The sequence below is a fragment of the Oncorhynchus clarkii genome, chromosome 24, assembly GCF_045791955.1.
Source record: "Oncorhynchus clarkii lewisi isolate Uvic-CL-2024 chromosome 24, UVic_Ocla_1.0, whole genome shotgun sequence".
Lineage (NCBI taxonomy): Eukaryota > Metazoa > Chordata > Actinopteri > Salmoniformes > Salmonidae > Oncorhynchus > Oncorhynchus clarkii.
Window position 1 is genome coordinate 38,339,995 of NC_092170.1, and position 27,500 is coordinate 38,367,494.

At 47.4% G+C, this 27,500-nt stretch overlaps 1 protein-coding gene across 1 annotated transcript in view; it reads left to right on the plus strand.

Moving 5' to 3' along the window:
- The window catches only part of LOC139382846 (ventricular zone-expressed PH domain-containing protein-like), a 107,516-nt gene that overhangs the window by 6,156 nt on the left and 73,860 nt on the right, over nucleotides 1–27,500 (plus strand). Inside the window, exons 2-3 of the mRNA XM_071127083.1 lie at nucleotides 11,901–12,221; nucleotides 21,400–21,615. Coding sequence (XP_070983184.1) covers nucleotides 12,084–12,221; nucleotides 21,400–21,615 — 354 coding nt within the window. The 5' untranslated portion in view covers nucleotides 11,901–12,083. The remainder of the gene's footprint in view (nucleotides 1–11,900; nucleotides 12,222–21,399; nucleotides 21,616–27,500) is intronic.

Sequence of the window (27,500 nt, forward strand, 5' to 3'; positions counted from 1 at the left end):
CCCCCGTAATACCCCTGTAATACTCCTGTAGTATCCTTTTAATACTTTGTAATACCCCTGTAGTACTCCTGTAGTATCCCTGTAATACCTTGTAATACCCCTGTAGTATCCCTGTTATACCCCTGTAATACCCCTGTTATACCCCTGTAAAACCCCTGTAGTATCCCTGTAGTACCCCTGTAGTACCCCTGTTATACCCCTGTAATACCCCTGTTATACCCCTGTAATACCCCTGTTATACCCCTGTAATACCCCTGTAGTATCCCTGTAGTATCCCTGTAGTATCCCTGTAGTATCCCTGTAATACCCCGTGTCATCCCTGTTATACCCCTGTAGTATCCCTGTAGTATCCCTGTAATACCCCTGTTATACCCCTGTAGTATCCCTGTAGTATCCCTGTAATACCCCTGTAATACCCCTGTTATACCCCTGTTATACCCCTGTAGTATCCCTGTTATACCCCTGTAGTATCCCTGTAATACCCCTGTATCATCCCTGTTATACCCCTGTAGTATCCCTGTAGTATCCCTGTAATACCGCTGTTAAACCCCTGTAGTATCCCTGTAATACCCCTGTTATACCCCTGTAGTATCCCTGTAGTATCCCTGTAATACCCCTGTAGTATTACTGTAGTATCCCTGTAATACCCCTGTAGTATCCCTGTAATACCCCTGTAGTATCCCTGTAGTATCCCTGTAATACCCCTGTAATACCCCTATATCATCCCTGTTATACCCCTGTAGTACCCCTGTAATACCCCTGTTATACCCCTGTAGTATCCCTGTCATACCCCTGTAGTATCCCTGTTATACCCCCGTAATACCCCTGTAATACTCCTGTAGTATCCTTTTAATACTTTGTAATACCCCTGTAGTACCCCTGTAGTACCCCTGTTATACCCCTGTAATACCCCTGTTAAAGCCCTGTAGTACCCCTGTAATACCCTTGTAGTACCCCTGTAATACCCCTGTTATACCCCTGTAGTATCCCTGTAGTGTCCCTGTAGTACCCCTGTAGTACCCCTGTAATACCCCTGTTATACCCCTGTAATACCCCTGTAGTATCCCTGTAATACCCCTGTAATACCCCTGTAGTATCCCTGTTATACCCCTGTAATACCCCTGTAGTATCCCTGTTATACCCCTGTAGTATCCCTGTAATACCCCTGTAGTATCCCTGTTATTCCCCCGTAATACCCCTGTAATACTCCTGTAGTATCCCTGTAATACCCTTGTAATACCCCTGTAGTATCCCTGTTATACCCCTGTTATACCCCTGTAATACCCCTGTAGTATCCCTGTAGTACCCCTGTTATATCCCTGTAGTACCCCTGTTATATCCCTGTAGTACCCCTGTAGTACCCCTGTAATACCCCTGTTACACCCCTGTTATACCCCTGTAGTATCCCTGTAGTACCCCTGTAGTATCCCCGTAGTACCCCTGTAATACCCCTGACATATCCCTGTAGTACCCCTGTAGTATCCCTGTAGTACCCCTGTTATACCCCTGTAGTATCCAAGTAGGACCCCTGTTATACCCCTGTAGTATCCCTGTAGTACCCCTGTTATACCCCTGTAGTATCCCTGTAGTACCCCTGTTATACCCCTGTAGTATCCCTGTAGCACCCCTGTTATACACCTGTTGTATCCCTGTAGTACCCCTGTAATACCCCTGTAGTACCCCTGTTATACCCTTGTAGTATCCCTGTAGTATCCCCTGTAATACCCCTGTAGTATCCCTGTTATACCCCTGTAATATCCCTGTAATACCCCTGTAGTATCCCTGCAGTATCCCTGTAATATCCCTGTAGTACCCCTGTAGTATCCCTGCAGTATCCCTGTAATACCCCTGTAGTATCCCTGTAGTATCCCTGTAGTACCCCTGTAGCACCCCTGTAATACCCCTGTAATACTCCTGTAGTATCCCTGTACTACCCCTGTAATACCCCTGTAGTATCCCCTGTACTACCCCTGTAGTATCCCTGTAATACCCCTGTAATACCCTTGTAGTATCCCTGTAATACCCCTGTTATACCCATGTAGTATCCCTGTAGTATCCCTGTAATACCCCTGTAGTATCCCTGTAATACCCCTGTTATACCCATGTAGTATCCCTGTAGTATCCCTGTAATACCCCTGTAATACCCCTGTAGTATCCCTGTAATACCCCTGTTATACCCATGTAGTATCCCTGTAGTATCCCTGTAATACCCCTGTAATACCCCTGTAGTATCCCTGTAATACCCCTGTAATACCCCTGTAGTGTCCCTGTTATACCCCTGTAATACCGCTGTTATACCCCTTTTATACCCCTGTAATACCCCCGTAATACCGCTGTTATACCCCTTTTATACCCCTGTAATACCCCAGTAGTGTCCCAGTAGTGTCCCTGTTAAACCCCTGTAATTCACATGTAGTAGACATTCTGATTCTAGAATGATTACCAGTAGATCTATTAAAATAGGTAGAATGATAGACATTCTGATTCTAGAATGATTACCATTAGATCTATTAAAATAGGTAGAATGATAGACATTCTGATTCTAGAATGATTACCAGTAGATCTATTAAAATAGGTAGAATGATAGACATTCTGATTCTAGAATGATTACCAGTAGATCTATTAAAATAGGTAGAACGATAGACATTCTGATTCTAGAATGATTACCAGTAGATCTATTAAAATAGGTAGAATGATAGACATTCTGATTCTAGAATGATTACCATTAGATCTATTAAAATAGGTAGAATGATAGACATTCTGATTCTAGAATGATTACCAGTAGATCTATTAAAATAGGTAGAATGATAGACATTCTGATTCTAGAATGATTACCAGTAGATCTATTAAAATAGGTAGAATGATAGACATTCTGATTCTAGAATGATTACCAGTAGATCTATTAAAATAGGTAGAATGATAGACATTCTGATTCTAGAATGATTACCAGGGGAGCTATTCAAATGGGTGGGAAAGTGAATATTTATCTGGTTTCGTTCTTTTAGTTGAGTGAATTCTGTAATCCAAACAGTCAGTGTAAACCAACCCTGGAATGGAGTCTCAGCTCCCTCCCTCGACCCCCTCTCTCTCACTGCCCCATGTCACAAAGCCACACCGTAATTATGTGCATAAATAAGAGTGTGAGTGAGTGTGTTGTGAAGCTGGGCAATGGGCATTCATTTACTGTTTGGGGCTGGTATTCACACTCAGATTTCACACTTCTCTGACTTCAAGAAGGGAGCTTCAGGATGGAAGAAGGAGGAAAACAGGGGGTTCTACCAAGGAGTGCTTCTCTCTCTTGTCCCCCTGTCTATGGATGGTAGAGAAGGAAGGGAGGGTTATTCAGCAGGTGCATATCACAGAGACACAGGGCTGAGTGGGCACTGAGACAGAGATGGGGAGGGGGGGGTCGCGTATAGAGCACACAAAGGGACCAGTGTTCTTTCTCTCTCTCTCTCTTGCCCTGACATACCCCCTACCCTAGCACCAGACCTCCAATACCCCGTCACCCCTCACCTAGTGCCCCACTCAGGACCACTCTCTCTGGGCTAGGGCTGGGGAGCACACAGGGGTCCCTCTGGAGCTAATGCACAGTCGCCTGCCTGTGTCCAGCCTCTCTTTCACACGTGTCTCAATGTGTGTGTGTGTGTGTGTGTGTGTGTGTGTGTGTGTGTGTGTGTGTGTGTGTGTGTGTGTGTTTAAAGCCTGCATTCCTGAGCTCGCTGAGCTGCAGCCGGGTGATTAATAGTAGCTAGCTGATTGTTTGAGAGCTGAATTCCTCAGGCCTGCTCTTACACACAAAGAACTGACTGGTCAACCACAACACACAAATACAAGACAACCACGTTGTTTCTTATGTGGGATATTTCAATTATACTGTACCGAATATACAAGTGTGTTATAGTCTGGGGCTGTGTGTTATAGTCTGGGGCTGTGTTATAGTCTGGGGCTGTGTTATAGTCTGGGGCTGTGTTATAGTCTGGGGCTGTGTGTTATAGTCTGGGGCTGTGTGTGTTATAGTCTGGGGCTGTGTGTTATAGTCTGGGGCTGTGTTATAGTCTGGGGCTGTGTTATAGTCTGGGGCTGTGTTATAGTCTCGGGCTGTGTTATAGTCTGGGGCTGTGTGTTATAGTCTGGGGCTGTGTTATAGTCTGGGGCTGTGTGTTATAGTCTGGGGCTGTGTGTGTTATAGTCTGGGGCTGTGTGTTATAGTCTGGGGCTGTGTGTTATAGTCTGGGGCTGTGTGTTATAGTCTGGGGCTGTGTGTTATAGTCTGGGGCTGTGTGTGTTATAGTCTGGGGCTGTGTGTTGTAGTCTGGGGCTGTGTGTGTTATAGTCTGGGGCTGTGTGTTATAGTCTGGGGCTGTGTGTTATAGTCTGGGGCTGTGTGTTATAGTCTGGGGCTGTGTGTTATAGTCTGGGGCTGTGTGTGTTATAGTCTGGGGCTGTGTGTTATAGTCTGGGACTGTGTGTTATAGTCTGGGACTGTGTGTTATAGTCTGGGACTGTGTGTTATAGTCTGGGGCTGTGTGTTATAGTTATAGTCTGGGGCTGTGTGTCTGGGGCTGTGTTATAGTCTGGGGCTGTGTGTGTGTTATAGTCTGGGGCTGTGTGTTATAGTCTGGGGCTGTGTTATAGTCTGGGGCTGTGTGTGTTATAGTCTGGAGCTGTGTTATAGTCTGGAGCTGTGTTATAGTCTGTGTGTGTTATAGTCTGGGGCTGTGTTATAGTCTGGGGCTGTGTGTTATGTGTTGTAGTCTGGGGCTGTGTGTGTTATAGTCTGGGGCTGTGTGTTATAGTCTGGGGCTGTGTGTTATAGTCTGGGGCTGTGTGTTATAGTCTGGGGCTGTGTGTTATAGTCTGGGGCTGTGTGTGTTATAGTCTGGGGCTGTGTGTTATAGTCTGGGGCTGTGTGTGTTATAGTCTGGGGCTGTGTGTTATAGTCTGGGGCTGTGTGTTATAGTCTGGGGCTGTGTGTTATAGTCTGGGGCTGTGTGTTATAGTCTGGGGCTGTGTGTGTTATAGTCTGGGGCTGTGTGTTATAGTCTGGGACTGTGTGTGTTATAGTCTGGGACTGTGTGTTATAGTCTGGGGCTGTGTGTTACTGTGTGTGTATAGTCTGGGGCTGTGTGTTATAGTCTAGGGCTGTGTGTGATAGTCTGTGTGTGTTGTAGTCTGGGGCTGTGTAGTCTGGGGCTGTGTTATAGTCTGGGTCTGTGTGTGTTATAGTCTGGGACTGTGTGTGTTATAGTCTGGGGCTGTGTGTTATAGTCTGGGGCTGTGTTATAGTCTGGGGCTGTGTGTGTTATAGTCTGGAGCTGTGTTATAGTCTGGAGCTGTGTTATAGTCTGGGGCTGTGTGTTATAGTCTGGGGCTGTGTTTATAGTCTGGGGCTGTGTTATAGTCTGGAGCTGTGTTGTAGTCTGGGGCTGTGTGTGTTATAGTCTGGAGCTGTGTTATAGTCTGGAGCTGTGTTATAGTCTGGGGCTGTGTGTTAAATTCTGGGGCTGTGTGTTATAGTCTGGGGCTGTGTTTATAGTCTGGGGCTGTGTGTGTTATAGTCTGGGGCTGTGTGTTATAGTCTGGGGCTGTGTGTGTTATAGTCTGGGGCTGTGTGTTATAGTCTAGGGCTGTGTGTGATAGTCTGGGGCTGTGTGTTATAGTCTGAGGCTGTGTGTTATAGTCTGGGACTGTGTGTTATAGTCTGGGGCTGTGTAGTCTGGGGCTGTTATAGTCTGGGACTGTGTGTGTTATAGTCTGGGGCTGTGTGTTGTAGTCTGGGGCTGTGTTATAGTCTGGGGCTGTGTGTTATAGTCTGGGGCTGTGTGTTGTAGTCTGGGACTGTGTGTGTCATAGTCTGGGGCTGTGTAGTCTGGTGCTGTGTTATAGTCTGGGTCTGTGTGTTGTAGTCTGGTGCTGTGTTATAGTCTGGGTCTGTGTGTGTCATAGTCTGGGGCTGTGTGTTATAGTCTAGGGCTGTGTGTTGTAGTCTGGGGCTGTGTGTTATAGTCTAGGGCTGTGTGTTGTAGTCTGGGGCTGTGTGTTGTAGTCTGGGACTGTGTGTGTCATAGTCTGGGGCTGTGTGTTATAGTCTAGGGCTGTGTGTTGTAGTCTGGGGCTGTGTGTGTCATAGTCTGGAACTGTGTAGTCTGGTGCTGTGTTATAGTCTGGGGCTGTGTGTTGTAGTCTGGGGCTGTGTGTTGTAGTCTGGGGCTGTGTGTTATAGTCTGGGGCTGTGTGTTGTAGTCTGGGACTGTGTGTGTCATAGTCTGGGGCTGTGTAGTCTGGTGCTGTGTTATAGTCTGGGGCTGTGTGTTGTAGTCTGGGGCTGTGTGTTATAGTCTGGGACTGTGTGTGTCATAGTCTGGGGCTGTGTGTTATAGTCTAGGGCTGTGTGTTGTAGTCTGGGGCTGTGTGTTACAGTCTAGGGCTGTGTGTTGTAGTCTGGGGCTGTGTGTTGTAGTCTGGGACTGTGTGTGTCATAGTCTGGGGCTGTGTGTTATAGTCTAGGGCTGTGTGTCGTAGTCTGGGGCTGTGTGTTATAGTCTAGGGCTGTGTGTTGTAGTCTGGGGCTGTGTGTTGTAGTCTGGGGCTGTGTGTTGTAGTCTGGGGCTGTGTGTTGTAGTCTGGGGCTGTGTGTTATAGTCTGGGGCTGTGTTATAGTCTGGGGCTGTGTGTTATAGTCTGGGGCTGTGTGTGTTATAGTCTGGGGCTGTGTGTTGTAGTCTGGGGCTGTGTGCTGTAGTCTGGGGCTTTGTGTGTTATAGTCTGGGGCTGTGTTATAGTCTGGGGCTGTGTGTTATAGTCTGGGGCTGTGTGTGTTATAGTCTGGGGCTGTGTGTTGTAGTCTGGGGTGTGTGTTATAGTCTGGGGCTGTGTGTTATAGTCTAGGGCTGTGTGTTGTAGTCTGGGGCTGTGTGTTATAGTCTGGGGCTGTGTGTTATAGTCTAGGGCTGTGTGTTGTAGTCTGGGGCTGTGTGTTGTAGTCTGGGGCTGTGTGTTGTAGTCTGGGGCTGTGTTTATAGTCTGGGGCTGTGTTATAGTCTGGAGCTGTGTTATAGTCTGGAGCTGTGTTATAGTCTCGGGCTGTGTGTTGTAGTCTGGGGCTGTGTGTTATAGTCTGGGGCTGTGTGTTATAGTCTGGGGCTGTGTTTATAGTCTGGGGCTGTGTGTTATAGTCTAGGGCTGTGTGTTAGGAGATCAGAGGCAGAAGCTGCTGTCAGAACTATTTCAGTCACACTGCTCACACTGTGTGTGTGTGTGTGTGTGTGTGTGTGTGTGTGTGTGTGTGTGTGTGTGTGTGTGTGTGTGTGTGTGTGTGTGTGTGTGTGTGTGTGTGTGTGTGTGTGTGTGTGTGTGTGTGTATTTAGTGCAGACAGAGGGCATTCAGGTGGAATAATGGAAGCTCAGTGTGTGAGGGGTCTGCAGGTTACACCAGGAATTCAGGACACTGAAATACTATCCATCTCTCTCTGTCTCTTTCTCTCTCTATGTGCCTCTGTCTCTCTGTCTATTTCTGTCTCTCTCTTTCTCTCTCTCTCTCTTTCCCTCTGTCTCTCTCTTTCCCTCTGTCTCTCTATTTCCCTTTGTCTCTCTCTCTGTCTCTCTCTTTGTCTCTGTCTCCGTCTATTTCTGTCTCTCTCTTTCCCTCTGTCTGTCTATTTCTGTCGCTCTCTTTCTCTCTCTCTCTCTTTCCCTCTGTCTCTCTCTTTCCCTCTGTCTCTCTATTTCCCTTTGTCTCTCTCTCTGTCTCTCTCTTTCTCTCTGTCTCCGTCTATTTCTGTCTCTCTCTTTCCCTCTGTCTCTGTCTATTTCTGTCTCACTCTTTCCCTCTGTCTCTCTCTATTTCTCTGTCTCTCTCTTTCCCTCTGTCTCTGTCTATTTCTGTCTCTCTCTTTCCCTCTGTCTCTCTGTCTACCTCTGTCTCTCTGTCTACCTCTGTCTCTCTCTTTCCCTCTGTCTCTCTGTCTATTTCTGTCTCTCTCTTTCCTTCTGTCTCTGTCTACCTCTATCTCTCTTTCTCGTTCTTTATCTCCCTCTGTCTCTCTGTCTACCTCTGTCTCTCTCTTTCCCTCTGTCTCTCTGTCTACCTCTGTCTCTCTCTTTCCCTCTGTCTCTCTGTCTACCTCTGTCTCTCTCTTTCCCTCTGTCTCTCTGTCTACCTCTGTCTCTCTCTTTCCCTCTGTCTCTCTGTCTACCTCTGTCTCTCTGTCTACCTCTGTCTCTCTCTTTCCCTCTGTCTCTCTGTCTATTTCTGTCTCTCTCTTTCCTTCTGTCTCTGTCTACCTCTATCTCTCTTTCTCGTTCTTCATCTCTCTCTGTATCTTCCTGTTTGTATGTCTCTCTCTCAATTTTCAATTCAATTAATTTATTGGCATGTGAAATGTATGTTTAGATTGACAACACAAGAGAAATATATAATAAACAAATCCAAAATTAACAATAATCATTACACTCACAAAAGATTCAAAGGAATATAGACATTTCAAATGTCATATTGTTGTGATGTCACATTGTTGTGATGTCATATTGTTGTGATGTCACATTGTTGTGATGTCACATTGTGGTATTTCACCCAGTAGTTAGAGGACACAATATAAAATAAATAAATAAATATATAAATATGGATTGTATTTACAATGGTGTTTGTTCTTCACTGGTTGCCCTTTTCTTGTGGCAACAGGTCACAAATCTTGCTGCTGTGATGTCACACTGTGGTATTTCACCCAGTAGATATGAGAGTTTATCAAAATTGGGTTTGTTTTCTAATTCTTTGTGGGTCTGTGTAATCTGAGGGAAATATGTCTCTCTAATATGGTCATACATTTGGCAGGAGGTTAGGAAGTGCAGCTCAGTTTCCACCTCATTTTGTGGGCAGTGTGCACATAGCCTGTCTTGTCTTGAGAGCCATGTCTACCTACGCCGGCCTTTCTCAATAGCAAGGCTATGCTCACTGAGTCTGTACATAGTCAAAGCTTTCTTTAATTTTGGGTCAGTCACAGTGGTCAGGTATTCTGCCGCTGTGTATTCTCTGTTTAGGGCCAAATAGCATTCTAGTTTGCTCAGTTTTTGTTTGTTAATTCTGTCTCTTTCTCTTCCTCTTAATCTCTCTTTTTCTCTCTTTCTCTCTCTCTCCCTCTCTACTTTCCCCACACACCTAGCACCAAGTCTCATCGCAGGTGATAAATGACCACTTTGATTATTGGTACTCTAATGGGGTCACAGTGAGATATCCATGTATCCAGCCCCATCCTTACTGCCAGGGGAGATAAAGCCAACACCTCCCTCTGTATTGATGGCTGTTTGGGTGTTTGGATTCAGAACTGGCCAATGAGCATTCTCGCCTCCGTATCCCGGCGCTGTGTTGCCGTGGACTCTGGAATTTGATTCGATGGTGAACTGTAGTCTCCTCCCCGTTTACTAGTTATTCACTGTAGTAAAACACTCAATAGAGGATTTCAGAAATTCTGCCCAAAAACTAATTTATATTATTTTTTTGCGTGTGTTCTTGTGTCCGTATCTATTAACACACAGTCTGAATAATCAGTAATCCATTGTCCCTGACCCCTGTGTGTAATACAGTACATCTAGTATGGATTACCCCCCCCCCCCCCACTTGTGGTTCTCTGAGTGTTAATATTTCCAGAGAGGGCCGGAGGAGCCCAGGTGAGGGGGGTAAAATGGTTCATGTTTTAAATGAGGAATCTCACAGGTCCTGGGAGCCTCCCACACATTCATTCATGCAGCCGTCTCCTCTGCTGTGCTGATATGTGGTGGTGTTTGTCCTTGGCCAGCAGTATACAGCTGTGAGTGGAGTGCCCCTTAATGTGTCACATATTAGTGTGGTGTGAAGTTAATTTGTGATGAGTGTAACTTCATTAACTACACCTGTAGAACTACAGAGCAGAGATGTGAGAAGAGGATAAGTAGAGTGATGGTTCTCCCCACACTGTATTTAAACAGTAGTCTATCTCTCTCTCTCCCTCTCCCTCTCTCTCTCTCTCTCTCTCTCTCTCTCTCTCTCTCTCTCTCTCTCTCTCTCTCTCTCTCTCTCTCTCTCTCTCTCTCTCTCTCTCTCTCTCTCTCTCTCTCTCTCTCTCTCTCTCTCTCTCTCTCTCTCTCTGAAACATACTGTATGTTTACATTTCCAAAGCAAGTAAAATAGATAAAACAAATGATAAACATTAAGAAATTAACAGGAAACATTACAGTCACAAAAGTTCCAAAATAATAAAGACATTTCAAATGTCATTTCACTGGTTTCCCTTTTCTTGTGGCAACAGGTCACAAATCTTGCTGCTGTGATGGCACACTGTGGTATTTCACTCAGTAGACATGGGAGTTCATCAAAAGTTTGTTTTTCACATTCTTTGTGGGTCTGTGTAATCTGAGGGAAATATGTCTCTCTAATATGGTCATACATTGGGCAGGAGGTTAGGAAGTGCAGCTCAGTTTCCACCTCATTTTGTGGGCAGTGAGCACATAGCCTGTCTTCTCGAGAGCCATGTCTGCCTACAAATGGCGGCCTTTCTCAATATCAAGTCTATGCTCAATGAGTCTGTACATAGTCAAAGCTTTCCTTAAGTTTGGGTCAGTCACTGTGGTCAGGTATTCTGCCGCTGTGTACTCTCTGTTTTAGGGCCAAATAGCATTCTAGTTTGCTCTGTTTTTTTGTTAATTCTTTCCAATATGTCAAGGAATTATCTTTTTTGTTTTCTCATGAATTAGTTGGGTCTAATTGTGCTGCTGTCCTGGGGCTCTGTGGGGTGTGTTTGTGAACAGGAGCTTGCTTAGGGGACTCTTCTCCAGGTTCATCTCTCTGTAGGTGATGGCTTTGTTATGGAAGGTTTGGGAATAACTTCCTTTTAGGTGGTTGTAGAATTTAACGGCTCTTTTCTGGATTTTGATAATTAATGGGTATCGGCCTAATTCTGCTCTGCATGCATTATTTGGTGTTGGACACAAAGGATATTTTTTGCAGAATTCTGCATGCAGAGTCTCAATTTGGTGTTTGTCCCATTTTGTGAATTCTTGGTTGGTGAGCCGACCCCAGACCTTACAACCATAAAGGGCATTGGGTTATACAAATATTTTTAGCCAGATCCTAATTGGTATGTTCAATTTCATGTTCCCTTTGATGGCATAGAATGCCCTTCTTGCCTTGTCTCTCAGCTCGTTCACAGCTTTGTGGAAGTTACCTGTGGCGTTGATGTTTAGGCCGAGGTATGTATAGTTTTTTTGTGTTTTCTAGGGCAACAGTGTCTATTTGGAATTTGTATTTGTGGTCCTGGCAACTGGACCTATTTTGGAACAGCATTATTTTTTGTCTTACTGAGATTTACTGTCGGGGCCCAGGTCTGTCAGGGCCCAGGTCTGTCAGGGCCCAGGTCTGGCAGAATCTGTGCAGAAGATCTAGGTGCTGCTGTAGGCCCTCCTTGGTTGGTGACAGAAGCACCAGATCATCAGCAAACAGTAGACATTTGACTTCAGATTCTAGTAGGGTGTGGTATATGTGTTTTTTGACAACTACACACTTGTTGTTGGTGTAGATGGATTTTCTAAAGTTGTATGTTTTTCAACCAACTCCACTTTCCATCAGTTTGTATAGCAGACCCTCATGCCAAATTGTGTCAAAAGTTTTTTTGAAATCAACAAAGCATGAGAAGACTTTGCCTTTGTTTTGGTTTGTTTGTTCAAAGCAGGGGGAATATGTGGTCTGTCGTACTGTAATTTGGTAAAAAGCCAATTTGACATTTGCTCAGTACATTGTTTTCATTGAGGAAATGTACGAGTCTGCTGTTAATGATAATGCAGAGGATTTTCCCAAGGTTGCTGTTGACGCATATCCCCCGGTAGTTATTGGGGTCAAATTTGTCTCCATTTTTGTCTTTCTTTCTCAGGGGTCTAATGTGTATGAGGTCATCACCCCACCACCTTCAGGGACCATGCCCTGTCTCCATAGCAACTTCTGGCCCCAGGTTGGCCCAGAGTGAGTGTGGGTCAAACCAGGCCTAAGCAGGCCTGACGTGGACCAGACCAGGCTGAGGTGGGCCCGAAGCAGTCCAGAGTGAAGCAGAGACATCATGCACCAGCTGTTTGGCCTGGTTCTCGGCCAGAGGGACCTGTCGCGGGCTGGAGACCTCTTCTCCCTGGAAGACTCTGAGATAGAGGACTGTCTCTCACAGGCCCTGGAGGAAATCAAGGCTATCTCCTGCTCTCCTGTGAGTACCCCTTACATACCCATCCATTCACACACAAATACATGACGGTGCCTTTGATGTACTAGAGGAGGTCAAAGGTATCTATTGCTCTCTTGTAAGTTAAGCCTATGCATGCACACAAACATGCACAGCCATGCATAGGCAAACACACACACACACACTGCTTATGGCAGGTGTGTCTCTTGGGACTGTTCACTGAAAACAGATCTGATATGATGCCTATCCCTCATTTCCCATCCAACACAGTCAGTCTCTCAGTCATCATTTAACTAAAGAATGAACGAGTCTGCAGCTGAATGTAACCCAACAGCTTACGGTCTAGATGGGGTCAGCGTATTCAGACACGGTCTAGATGGGGCCAGCTCATTCAGACACGGTCTAGATGGGGCCAGCTCATTCAGACATGGTCTAGATGGGGCCAGCTCATTCAGACACGGTCTAGATGGGGTCAGCTCATTCAGACACGGTCTAGATGGGGTCAGCTTATTCAGACACGGTCTAGATGGGGCCAGCTCATTCAGACACGGTCTAGATGGGGTATAGATGGGGTCAGCTTATTCAGACACGGTCTAGATGGGGTATAGATGGGGTCTAGATGGGGTCTAGATGGGGTCAGCTTATTCAGACACGGTCTAGATGGGGTCTAGATGGGGCCAGCATATTCAGACACGGTCTAGATGGGGCCAGCGTATTCAGACATGGTCTAGATGGGGTATAGATGGGGTCAGCTTATTCAGACACGGTCTAGATGGGGCCAGCTCATTCAGACACGGTCTAGATGGGGTATAGATGGGGTCAGCTTATTCAGACACGGTCTAGATGGGGTCTAGATGGGGTATGGATGGGGTCTAGATGGGGTCTAGATGGGGCCAGCGTATTCAGACATGGTCTAGATGGGGTCTAGATGGAGCCAGCGTATTCAGACACGGTCTAGATGGGGCCAGCGTATTCAGACACGTCTAGATGGGGTCTAGATGGGGTCTAGATGGGGTCTAGATGAGGCCAGCGTATTCAGACACGGTCTAGATGGGGTCTAGATTGGGCCAGCTCATTCAGACACGGTCTAGATGGGGCCAGCTCATTCAGACACGGTCTAGATGGGGCCAGCTCATTCAGACACGGTCTAGATGGGGTCAGCTCATTCAGACACGGTCTAGATGGGGTATAGATGGGGTCAGCTCATTCAGACACGGTCTAGATGGGGTCTAGATGGGGTATAGATGGGGTCAGCTTATTCAGACACTGTCTAGATGGGGCCAGCTCATTCAGACACGGTCTAGATGGGGCCAGCTTATTCAGACACGGTCTAGATGGGGTCTAGATGGGGCCAGCTTATTCAGACATGTCTAGATGGGGTCTAGATGGGGTATGGATGGGGTCTAGATGGGGTCTAGATGGGGCCAGCATATTCAGACATGGTCTAGATGGGGCCAGCGTATTCAGACACGGTCTAGATGGGGTATAGATGGGGTCTAGATGGGGTCTAGATGGGGTCAGCTCATTCAGACACGGTCTAGATGGGGTCTAGATGGAGCCAGCGTATTCAGACACGGTCTAGATGGGGCCAGCGACACGGTCTAGATGGGGCCAGCTCATTCAGACACGGTCTAGATGGGGTATAGATGGGGTCTAGATGGGGTCTAGATGGGGTCTAGATGGGGCCAGCGTATTCAGACACGGTCTAGATGGGGTCTAGATTGGGCCAGCTCATTCAGACACGGTCTAGATGGGGCCAGCTCATTCAGACACGGTCTAGATGGGGCCAGCTCATTCAGACACGGTCTAGATGGGTCAGCTCATTCAGACACGGTCTAGATGGGGTATAGATGGGGTCAGCTTATTCAGACAAGATCTAGATGGGGCCAGCTCATTCAGACACGGTCTAGATGGGGTATAGATGGGGTCAGCTTATTCAGACACGGTCTAGATGGGGTATAGATGGGGTCTAGATGGGGTCTAGATGGGGTCAGCTTATTCAGACACGGTCTAGATGGGGTCTAGATGGGGCCAGCATATTCAGACACGGTCTAGATGGGGCCAGCATATTCAGACATGGTCTAGATGGGGTATAGATGGGGTCAGCTTATTCAGACACGGTCTAGATGGGGCCAGCTCATTCAGACACGGTCTAGATGGGGTATAGATGGGGTCAGCTTATTCAGACACGGTCTAGATGGGGTCTAGATGGGGTATGGATGGGGTCTAGATGGGGTCTAGATGGGGCCAGCGTATTCAGACATGGTCTAGATGGGGTCTAGATGGAGCCAGCGTATTCAGACACGGTCTAGATGGGGCCAGCGTATTCAGACACGTCTAGATGGGGTATAGATGGGGTCTAGATGGGGTCTAGATGGGGTCTAGATGCGGCCAGCGTATTCAGACACGGTCTAGATGGGGTCTAGATTGGGCCAGCTCATTCAGACACGGTCTAGATGGGGCCAGCTCATTCAGACACGGTCTAGATGGGGCCAGCTCATTCAGACACGGTCTAGATGGGGTCAGCTCATTCAGACACGGTCTAGATGGGGTATAGATGGGGTCAGCTCATTCAGACACGGTCTAGATGGGGTCTAGATGGGGTATAGATGGGGTCAGCTTATTCAGACACTGTCTAGATGGGGCCAGCTCATTCAGACACGGTCTAGATGGGGCCAGCTTATTCAGACACGGTCTAGATGGGGTCTAGATGGGGCCAGCTTATTCAGACACGTCTAGATGGGGTCTAGATGGGGTATGGATGGGGTCTAGATGGGGTCTAGATGGGGCCAGCATATTCAGACATGGTCTAGATGGGGTCTAGATGGAGCCAGCGTATTCAGACACGGTCTAGATGGGGCCAGCGTATTCAGACACGGTCTAGATGGGGTATAGATGGGGTCTAGATGGGGTCTAGATGGGGTCTAGATGGGGCCAGCGTATTCAGACACGGTCTAGATGGGGTCTAGATTGGGCCAGCTCCTTCAGACACGGTCTAGATGGGGCCAGCTCATTCAGACACGGTCTAGATGGGGCCAGCTCATTCAGACACGGTCTAGATGGGTCAGACACGGTCAGACACAGTCTAGATGGGGTCTAGATGGGGCCAGCTTATTCAGACAAGATGGGGTCAGCTTGGGGCCAGCTTATTCATTCAGACACGGTCTAGATGGGGTATAGATGGGGTCAGCTTATTCAGACAAGATCTAGATGGGGCCAGCTCATTCAGGCACGGTCTAGATGGGGTATAGATGGGGTCAGCTCATTCAGACACGGTCTAGATGGGGTCTAGATGGGGTATAGATGGGGTCAGCTTATTCAGACACTGTCTAGATGGGGCCAGCTCATTCAGACATGGTCTAGATGGGGCCAGCTTATTCAGACACGGTCTAGATGGGGTCTAGATGGGGTCTAGAAGGGGTCAGCGTATTCAGACATGGTCTAGATGGGGACAGCGTATTCAGACACGGTCTAGATGGGGCCAGCTTATTCAGACACGGTCTAGATGGGGTCTAGATGGGGCCAGCTTATTCAGACACGTCTAGATGGGGCCTAGATGGGGTCAGCTTATTCAGACACGGTCTAGATGGGGTCTAGATGGGGCCAGCTTATTCAGACACGGTCTAGATGGGGTCTAGATGGGGTCTACATGGGGTCAGCGTATTCAGACACGGTCTAGATGGGGCCAGTGTATTCAGACACGGTCTAGATGGGGCCAGTGTATTCAGACACGGTCTAGATGGGGCCAGCTCATTCAGACACGGTCTAGATGGGGCCAGCTTATTCAGACACGGTCTAGATGGGGTCTAGATGGGGCCAGCTTATTCAGACATGGTCTAGATGGGGTCTAGATGGGGTCAGCTTATTCAGACACAGCCTAGATGGGGTCTAGATGGGGCCAGCTTATTCAGACACGTCTAGATGGGGTCTAGATGGGGTCTAGATGGGGTCAGCGTATTCAGACATGGTCTAGATGGGGACAGCGTATTCAGACACGGTCTAGATGGGGCCAGCTTATTCAGACACGGTCTAGATGGGGTCTAGATGGGGCCAGCGTATTCAGACACGGTCTAGATGGGGTCTAGATGGGGTCTAGATGGGGTCAGCGTATTCAGACACGGTCTAGATGGGGCCAGCGTATTCAGACACGGTCTAGATGGGGTCTAGATGGGGCCAGCGTATTCAGACACGGTCTAGATGGGTTCTAGATGGGGTCTAGATGGTGTCAGCGTATTCAGACACAGTCTAGATGGGGTCTAGATGGGGCCAGCTTATTCAGACACGGTCTAGATGGGGTATAGATGGGGTCAGCTCATTCAGACACGGTCTAGATGGGGTCTAGATGGGGTATAGATGGGGTCAGCTTATTCAGACACTGTCTAGATGGGGCCAGCTCATTCAGACACGGTCTAGATGGGGCCAGCTTATTCAGACACGGTCTAGATGGGGTCTAGATGGGGCCAGCTTATTCAGACACGTCTAGATGGGGTCTAGATGGGGTATGGATGGGGTCTAGATGGGGTCTAGATGGGGCCAGCATATTCAGACATGGTCTAGATGGGGTCTAGATGGAGCCAGCGTATTCAGACACGGTCTAGATGGGGCCAGCGTATTCAGACACGGTCTAGATGGGGTATAGATGGGGTCTAGATGGGGTCTAGATGGGGTCTAGATGGGGCCAGCGTATTCAGACACGGTCTAGATGGGGTCTAGATTGGGCCAGCTCATTCAGACACGGTCTAGATGGGGCCAGCTCATTCAGACACGGTCTAGATGGGGCCAGCTCATTCAGACACGGTCTAGATGGGTCAGCTCATTCAGACACGGTCTAGATGGGGTATAGATGGGGTCAGCTTATTCAGACAAGATCTAGATGGGGCCAGCTCATTCAGGCACGGTCTAGATGGGGTATAGATGGGGTCAGCTCATTCAGACACGGTCTAGATGGGGTCTAGATGGGGTATAGATGGGGTCAGCTTATTCAGACACTGTCTAGATGGGGCCAGCTCATTCAGACACGGTCTAGATGGGGCCAGCTTATTCAGACACGGTCTAGATGGGGTCTAGATGGGGCCAGCTTATTCAGACACGTCTAGATGGGGCCTAGATGGGGTCAGCTTATTCAGACACGGTCTAGATGGGGTCTAGATGGGGCCAGCTTATTCAGACACGGTCTAGATGGGGTCTAGATGGGGTCTACATGGGGTCAGCGTATTCAGACACGGTCTAGATGGGGCCAGTGTATTCAGACACGGTCTAGATGGGGCCAGTGTATTCAGACACGGTCTAGATGGGGCCAGCTCATTCAGACACGGTCTAGATGGGGCCAGCTTATTCAGACACGGTCTAGATGGGGTCTAGATGGGGCCAGCTTATTCAGACATGGTCTAGATGGGGTCTAGATGGGGTCAGCTTATTCAGACACAGCCTAGATGGGGTCTAGATGGGGCCAGCTTATTCAGACACGTCTAGATGGGGTCTAGATGGGGTCTAGAAGGGGTCAGCGTATTCAGACATGGTCTAGATGGGGACAGCGTATTCAGACACGGTCTAGATGGGGCCAGCTTATTCAGACACGGTCTAGATGGGGTCTAGATGGGGCCAGCGTATTCAGACACGGTCTAGATGGGGTCTAGATGGGGTCTAGATGGGGTCAGCGTATTCAGACACGGTCTAGATGGGGCCAGCGTATTCAGACACGGTCTAGATGGGGTCTAGATGGGGCCAGCGTATTCAGACACGGTCTAGATGGGTTCTAGATGGGGTCTAGATGGTGTCAGCGTATTCAGACACAGTCTAGATGGGGTCTAGATGGGGCCAGCTTATTCAGACACGGTCTAGATGGGGTCAGCTTATTCAGATACAGTCTAGATGGGGTCTAGATGGGGCCAGCTTATTCAGACACCGTCTAGATGGGGCTAGCTTATTCAGACACGTCTAGATGGGGTCTAGATGGGGTCAGCGTATTCAGACACGGTCTAGATGGGGTCTAGATGGGGTATAGATGGGGTCAGCTTATTCAGACACTGTCTAGATGGGGCCAGCTCATTCAGACACGGTCTAGATGGGGCCAGCTTATTCAGACACGGTCTAGATGGGGTCTAGATGGGGCCAGCTTATTCAGACACGTCTAGATGGGGCCTAGATGGGGTCAGCTTATTCAGACACGGTCTAGATGGGGTCTAGATGGGGCCAGCTTATTCAGACACGGTCTAGATGGGGTCTAGATGGGGTCTACATGGGGTCAGCGTATTCAGACACGGTCTAGATGGGGCCAGTGTATTCAGACACGGTCTAGATGGGGCAAGTGTATTCAGACACGGTCTAGATGGGGCCAGCTCATTCAGACACGGTCTAGATGGGGCCAGCTTATTCAGACACGGTCTAGATGGGGTCTAGATGGGGCCAGCTTATTCAAACATGGTCTAGATGGGGTCTAGATGGGGTCAGCTTATTCAGACACAGCCTAGATGGGGTCTAGATGGGGCCAGCTTATTCAGACACGTCTAGATGGGGTCTGGATGGGGTCTAGAAGGGGTCAGCGTATTCAGACATGGTCTAGATGGGGACAGCGTATTCAGACACGGTCTAGATGGGGCCAGCTTATTCAGACACGGTCTAGATGGGGTCTAGATGGGGCCAGCGTATTCAGACACGGTCTAGATGGGGTCTAGATGGGGTCTAGATGGGGTCAGCGTATTCAGACACGGTCTAGATGGGGCCAGCGTATTCAGACACGGTCTAGATGGGGTCTAGATGGGGCCAGCGTATTCAGACACGGTCTAGATGGGTTCTAGATGGGGTCTAGATGGTGTCAGCGTATTCAGACACAGTCTAGATGGGGTCTAGATGGGGCCAGCTTATTCAGACACGGTCTAGATGGGGTCAGCTTATTCAGATACAGTCTAGAAGGGGTCTAGATGGGGCCAGCTTATTCAGACACGGTCTAGATGGGGCTAGCTTATTCAGACACGTCTAGATGGGGTCTAGATGGGGTCAGCGTATTCAGACACGGTCTAGATGGGGCCAGTGTATTCAGACACGGTCTAGAATGGGCCAGTGTATTCAGACACGGTCTAGATGGGGCCAGCTCATTCAGACATGGTCTAGATGGGGTCTAGATGGGGCCAGCTTATTCAGACATGGTCTAGATGGGGTCTAGATGGGGTCAGCTTATTCAGACACGGCCTAGATGGGGTCTAGATGGGGCCAGCTTATTCAGACACGGTCTAGATGGGGTCTAGATGGGGTTTAGAAGGGGTCAGCGTATTCAGACATGGTCTAGATGGGGACAGCGTATTCAGACACGGTCTAGATGGGGCCAGCTTATTCAGACACGGTCTAGATGGGGTCTAGATGGGGCCAGCGTATTCAGACACGGTCTAGATGGGGTCTAGATAGGGTCTAGATGGTGTCAGCGTATTCAGACACGGTCTAGATGGGGCCAGCGTATTCAGACACGGTCTAGATTGGGTCTAGATGGGGTCAGCGTATTCAGACACGGTCTAGATGGGGTCAGCTTATTAAGACACGGTCTAGATGGGGTCTAGATGGGGCCAGCTTATTCAGACACGGTCTAGATGGGGTCTAGATTGGGTCTAGATGGGGTCAGCGTATTCAGACACAGTCTAGATGGGGTCTAGATGGGGCCAGCTTATTCAGACACAGTCTAGATGGGGTCAGCTTATTCAGATACAGTCTAGATGGGGTCTAGATGGGGCCAGCTTATTCAGACACGGTCTAGATGGGGCCAGCTTATTAAGACACGGTCTAGATGGGGTCTAGATGGGGTCTAGATGGGGTCAGCGTATTCAGACACGGTCTAGATGGGGCCAGTGTATTCAGACACGGTCTAGAATGGGCCAGTGTATTCAGACACGGTCTAGATGGGGCCAGCTCATTCAGACATGGTCTAGATGGGGCCAGCTCATTCAGACACGGTCTAGATGGGGCCAGCTTATTCAGACACGGTCTAGATGGGGTCTAGATGGGGCCAGCTTATTCAGACACGGTCTAGATGGGGTCTAGATGGGGCCAGCTTATTCAGACATGGTCTAGATGGGGTCTAGATGGGGTCAGCTTATTCAGACACGGCCTAGATGGGGTCTAGATGGGGCCAGCTTATTCAGACACGTCTAGATGGGGTCTAGATGGGCCAGCGTATTCAGACACGGTCTAGATGGGGTCTAGATGGGGTCTAGATGGGGTCTAGATGGGGTCAGCGTATTCAGCCACGGTCTAGATGGGGCCAGCGTATTCAGACACGGTATAGATGGGGCCAGCTTATTCAGACACGGTCTAGATGGGGTCTAGATGGGCCAGCGTATTCAGACACGGTCTAGATGGGGTCTAGATGGGGTCTAGATGGGGTCTAGATGGGGTCAGCGTTTTCAGACACGGTCTAGATGGGGCCAGCTTATTCAGACACGGTCTAGATGGGGTCTAGATGGGGCCAGCTTATTCAGACACGGTCTAGATGGGGTCTATATTGGGTCTAGATGGGGCCAGCGTATTCAGACACGGTCTAGATGGGGTCTAGATGGGGTCTAGATGGGGCCAGCGTATTCAGACACGTTCTAGATGGGTTCTAGATGGGGTCTAGATGGGGTCAGCGTATTCAGACACGGTCTAGATGGGGTCTAGATGGGGTCTAGATGAGGTCAGCGTATTCAGACACGGTCTAGATGGGGCCAGCGTATTCAGACACGGTCTAGATGGGGTCTAGATGGGGTCTAGATGGGGTCAGCGTATTCAGACACGGTCTAGATGGGGTCTAGATGGGGCCAGTTCATTCAGACACTGTTTAGATGGGGTCTAGATGGGGTCAGCTTATTCAGACACGGTCTAGATGGGGTCTAGATGGGGTCAGCTCATTCAGACATGGTCTAGATGGGGTCTAGATGGGGTCAGCTTATTCAGACACGGTCTAGATGGGGCCAGCGTATTCAGACACGGTCTAGATGGGGTCATAGTTTGAATGTCTGAACATTTCCACCTCAACATGGAAAAAGTTAAAGAGTATTTTTCCTTTGAGTGTCAAGAGAAAACTAAGAGCAAAAGCTCTTGCAGCCCTGAGACTTGGATCTGTGTTAGACAGACTGCATTTGAAACTATATTAAAAACAAACATGCTCTTTTCTCATTGTTTCTTGATCCTGATTGGCTGTTTCGGACTCATTTCGCCTCTGATTGGCTGGCTGCAGGACTACCTGACCAATGACAATGACCAGGCGGTGGTGGAGATCTGCATCACGCGCATCACCACGGCGATCAGGGAGACGAGGTCCATCGAGCGCCATGGGGGGGCGTTAGTGAGTCTGTGGGAGTCCTGTCTGGAACACAACCTCACCCCCCAGGGCAAAGACGAAGACACACCCCATGCCAAGATAGCCTCCGACATCACCAGCTGTATACTGCAGGTACACTACACTACACTACACTACACTACACTACTTTGTTTCAGACTCAATGAATCCATTCAGGCACATCTGGGATATATACTGTGTCCAAACGCTCCCACCCAACTTGATACAGCTGCGTCACTCGCCGTTTCATATTTGTTTTTGTTGACACATCCCAACATCTCAAAGTGAGCCTTTGATCCCGTATAGAAACATTGTCTTATACACTATAATTTATTTTTTAAATGAAGGGTGCTCATCGCCGTCACCGTGAAAAACAGCTTTTGTTCCACACTCTATTACCAAATGTAACAGGGGGCTACAGTAAAACCTTCAATAGCAAAATACACAAACCTGTTTCGCAAAACACAGTCTGTACCTCCAATGTCCCAAATCAAGAAGGAAAAAAGTTTAGCCTAAATTCAATTTAAAAACCTTCATTTAAATAAAATGTAAATACCTAATTTCTTTGTTGAAAACTCTAGAAATTAGTAATATAGTGTTAACTTTTAAATGGGAATTCAAGTGCTGCTTTACCTTCTTAACAGCACTATCAACAGGGCAGGTCCTACAGGCTCTAGTTTCTACCTTCTTAACAACACTATCAACAAGGCAGGTCCTACAGGCCCTAGTTTCTACCTTCTTAACAACACTATCAACAAGGCATGTCCTACAGTCTCTAGGTTCTACCTTCTTAACAACACTATCAACAAGGCAGGTCCTACAGGCCCTAGTTTCTACCTTCTTAACAACACTATCAACAAGGCAGGTCCCACAGGCCCTGGTTTCTACCTTCTTAACAGCACTATCAACAAGGCAGGTCCTACAGGCCCTAGTTTCTACCTTCTTAACAACACTATCAACAAGGCAGGTCCCACAGGCCCTAGTTTCTACCTTCTTAACAACACTATCAACAAGGCAGGTCCTTCAGGCCCTAGTTTCTACCTTCTTAACAACACTATCAACAGGGCAGGTCCTACAGGCCATAGTTTCTACCTTCTTAACAACACTATCAACATGGCAGGTCCTACAGGCCCTAGTTTCTACCTTCTTAACAACACTATCAACAGGGCAGGTCCTTCAGGCTCTAGTTTCTACCTTCTTAACAACACTATCAACAGGGCAGGTCCTACAGGCCCTAGTTTCTACCTTCTTAACAACACTATCAACAAGGCAGGTCCTACAGGCCCTAGTTTCTACCTTCTTAACAACACTATCAACAAGACAGGTCCTCCAGGCTCTAGTTTCTACCTTCTTAACAACACTATCAACAGGGCAGGTCCTACAGGCTCTAGTTTCTACCTTCTTAACAACACTATCAACAAGGCAGGTCCTACAGGCCCTAGTTTCTACCTTCTTAACAACACTATCAACATGGCAGGTCCTACAGGCCCTAGTTTCTACCTTCTTAACAACACTATCAACAAGGCAGGTCCTACAGGCCATAGTTTCTACCTTCTTAACAACACTATTAACAGGGCAGGTCCTACAGGCTCTAGTTTCTACCTTCTTAACAACACTATCAACAAGGCAGGTCCTACAGGCCATAGTTTCTACCTTCTTAACAACACTATCAACAGGGCAGGTCCTTCAGGCTCTAGTTTCTACCTTCTTAACAGCACTATCAACAGGGCAGGTCCTACAGGCTCTAGTTTCTACCTTCTTAACAACACTATCAACAGGGCAGGTCCTACAGGCTCTAGTTTCTACCTTTTTAACAACACTATCAACAGGGCAGGTCCTACAGGCCATAGTTTCTACCTTCTTAACAACACTATCAACAAGGCAGGTCCTACAGGCCATAGTTTTTACCTTCTTAACAACACTATCAACAAGGCAGGTCCTACAGGCCCTAGTTTCTACCTTCTTAACAACACTATCAACAGGGCAGGTCCTACAGGCCCTAGTTTCTACCTTCTTAACAACACTACCAACAAGGCAGGTCCTTCAGGCCCTAGTTTCTACCTTCTTAACAACACTATCAACAAGGCAGGTCCTACAGGCTCTAGTTTCTATCTTCTTAAGAACACTATCAACATGGCAGGTCCTACAGGCCCTAGTTTCTACCTTCTTAACAACACTATCAACAGGGCAGGTCCTACAGGCTCTAGTTTCTACCTTCTTAACAACACTATCAACAGGGCAGGTCCTAGTTTCTACCTTCTTAACAACACTATCAACAAGGCAGGTCCTACAGGCCCTAGTTTCTACCTTCTTAACAACACTATCAACAAGGCAGGTCCTACAGGCCCTAGTTTCTACCTTCTTAACAACACTATCAACAAGGCAGGTCCTACAGGCCATAGTTTCTACCTTCTTAACAACACTATCAACAAGGCAGGTCCTACTGGCTCTAGTTTCTACCTTCTTAACAACACTATCAACAGGGCAGGTCCTAGTTTCTACCTTCTTAACAACACTATCAACAAGGCAGGTCCTACAGGCCCTAGTTTCTACCTTCTTAACAACACTATCAGCAAGGCAGGTCCTACAGGCCCTAGTTTTGTCGCACCCGGACAGCTGTTTGGTTGTGTGGTCAAGTGTCACAAAGACGGACATAGGAAAATTGCAAGTGGCTCAGAACAGGGCAGCACGGCTGGCCCTTGGATGTACACAGAGATGCAAACATTAATAATATGCATTCCAATCTCTCCTGACGAGGAGATTGACTTCATCACTACTTGTATTTGTGTGAGGTATTGACATGTTGAATGCACTGTTTAAACGACTAGCACTTTTATTTATGAGATGTATTAACATGTTGAATGCACCAAGCTGTCTGTCTAAACTACTGGCACACAGCTCAGACACCCATGTGTACCCTACAAGACATGCCACCAGAGGTCTCTTCACAGTCCCCAAGTCCAGAACAGACTATGGGAGGCACACAGTACTACATAGAGCCATGACTACATGGAACTCTATTCCACAGTACTACATAGAGCCATGACTACATGGAACTCTATTCCACAGTACTACATAGAGCCATGACTACATGGAACTCTATTCCACAGTACTACATAGAGCCATGACTACATGGAACTCTATTCCACAGTACTACATAGAGCCATGACTACATGGAACTCTATTCCACAGTACCACATAGAGCCATGACTACATGGAACTCTATTCCACAGTACTACATAGAGCCATGACTACATGGAACTCTATTCCACAGTACTACATAGAGCCATGACTACATGGAACTCTATTCCACAGTACTACATAGAGCCATGACTACATGGAACTCTATTCCACAGTACTACATAGAGCCATGACTACATGGAACTCTATTCCACAGTACTACATAGAGCCATGACTACATGGAACTCTATTCCACATCAAGTAACTGACGCAAGCATAACACTAAAGTGTGTACCCTCACATACCTTAGATGTAACGTTCATCTGTGGGAGAAAGAGAGGAGGACCAAGGTGCAGCGTGGTAAGTATTCATTATGCCTTTTAATGAAAACGAATACTTGAACAAAACAGCAAAACGATAAACGAGAATGACATGAAACGAAACAGTCCTGTCTGGTAACATACACAAAGACAGAAAATAATCACCCACGAAACACAATAGAAAACAGGCTCCCTAAGTATGGTTCTCAATCAGGGACAACGATTGACAGCTGCCTCTGATTGAGAACCATACCAGGACAAACACAGAAATAGCAAATCATACTAAAACTAACATAGACAACCCACCCAACTCACGCCCTGACCATACTAAAACTAACATAGACAACCCACCCAACTCACGCCCTGACCATACTAAAACTAACATAGACAACCCACCCAACTCACGCCCTGACCATACTAAAACTAACATAGACAACCCACCCAACTCACGCCCTGACCATACTAAAACTAACATAGACAACCCACCCAACTCACACCCTGACCATACTAAAACTAACATAGACAACCCACCCAACTCACACCCTGACCATACTAAAACTAACATAGACAACCCACCCAACTCACACCCTGACCATACTAAAACTAACATAGACAACCCACCCAACTCACGCCCTGACCATACTAAAACAAACATAGACAACCCACCCAACTCACGCCCTGACCATACTAAAACTAACATAGACAACCCACCCAACTCACGCCCTGACCATACTAAAACTAACATAGACAACCCACCCAACTCACGCCCTGACCATACTAAAACTAACATAGACAACCCACCCAACTCACGCCCTGACCATACTAAAACTAACATAGACAACCCACCCAACTCACGCCCTGACCATACTAAAACTAACATAGACAACCCACCCAACTCACACCCTGACCATACTAAAACTAACATAGACAACCCACCCAACTCACACCCTGACCATACTAAAACTAACATAGACAACCCACCCAACTCACATCCTGACCATACTAAAACAAAGACATAACAAAAGAACTAAGGTCAGAACGTGACATTAGATATGACCTGTATAAACAGGCCTACCTTCACATGTCATAAGATTTACATAAACAAACAACTGTTATATTCATTTAGCAGACACTCTTATCCTGAGCAACTAGAGTTAAGGGCACAGACAGAATTTTATACCTAGTAGGCTTGGGAATGCGAACCAGCGACATTTCGGTTACTGGCCCAACACTCTTACCTGCTAGGCTACCTGCCACCCCTACACAGAGCAGGCATAGGCTATAGGCACACAGGCAGCCTACAAACATCATACCTGTCTGCTCATCTGTACATACAGTTGAAGTCGGACGTTCACATACACTTAGTTTGGAGTCATTAAGACTCGTTTTTCAACCACTCCACAAATCTTGTTAACAAACTATAGTTTTGGCGAGTCGGTTAGGACATCTACTTTGTGCATGACACAAGTCATTTTTCCAACAATTGTTTACAGACAGACTATTTCACTTCTAATTCACTGTATCACAATTCCATGGGTCAGAAGTTTACATACACTAAGTTGACTGTGCCTTTAAACAGCTTGGAAAATTCCAGAAAATGATTTCATGGCTTTAGAAGCTTCTGGCTAATTGGCATCATGTGAGTCAATTGGAGGTGTACCTGTGGATGTATTTCAAGGCCTACCTTCAAACTTAGTGCCTCTTTGCTGGACATCATGGGAAAATCAAAAGAAATCAGGCAAGACCTCAGAAAATAATGACAGACCTCCATAAGTCTGGTTCATCCTTGGCAGCAATTTCCAAACGTCTGAAGGTACCACGTTCATCTGTTCAAACAATAGTACGCAAGAATAAATACCATGGGACCACGCAGCTGTCATACCGCTCAGGAAGGAGACCCGTTCTGTCTCCTAGAGATGAACGTACTTTGGTGCGAAAAGTGCAAATCAATCCCAGAACAACAGCAAAGGACCTTGTGAAGATGCTGGAGAAAACAGGTACAAAAGTATCTATATCCACAGGAAAACCAGTCCTATATCGACATAACCTGAAAGGCCGCTCAGCAAGGAAGAAGCCAGACTACGGTTTGCAACTGCACATGGGGACAAAGATCATACTTTTTGGAGAAATGTCCTCTGGTCTGATGAAACAAAAATGGAACTGTTTGGCCATAATGACCATCATTATGTTTGGAGGAAAAAGGGAGAGGCTTGCAAGCCAAAGAACACCATCCCAACCGTGAAGCACGGGGGTGGCAGCATCATGTTGTGGGGGTGCTTTGCTGCAGAATGGACTGGTGCACTTCACAAACTGGATGGCATCATGAGGAGCGAAAATTATGTGGATATATTGAAGCAACAACTCAAGACATCAGTCAGGAAGTTAAAGCTTACTCGCAAATGGGTCTTCCAAATGGACAAGGACCCCAAGCATACTTCCAAAGTTATGGATTAAGGACAACAAAGTCAAGGTACTGGAGTGGCCATCACAAAGCCCTGA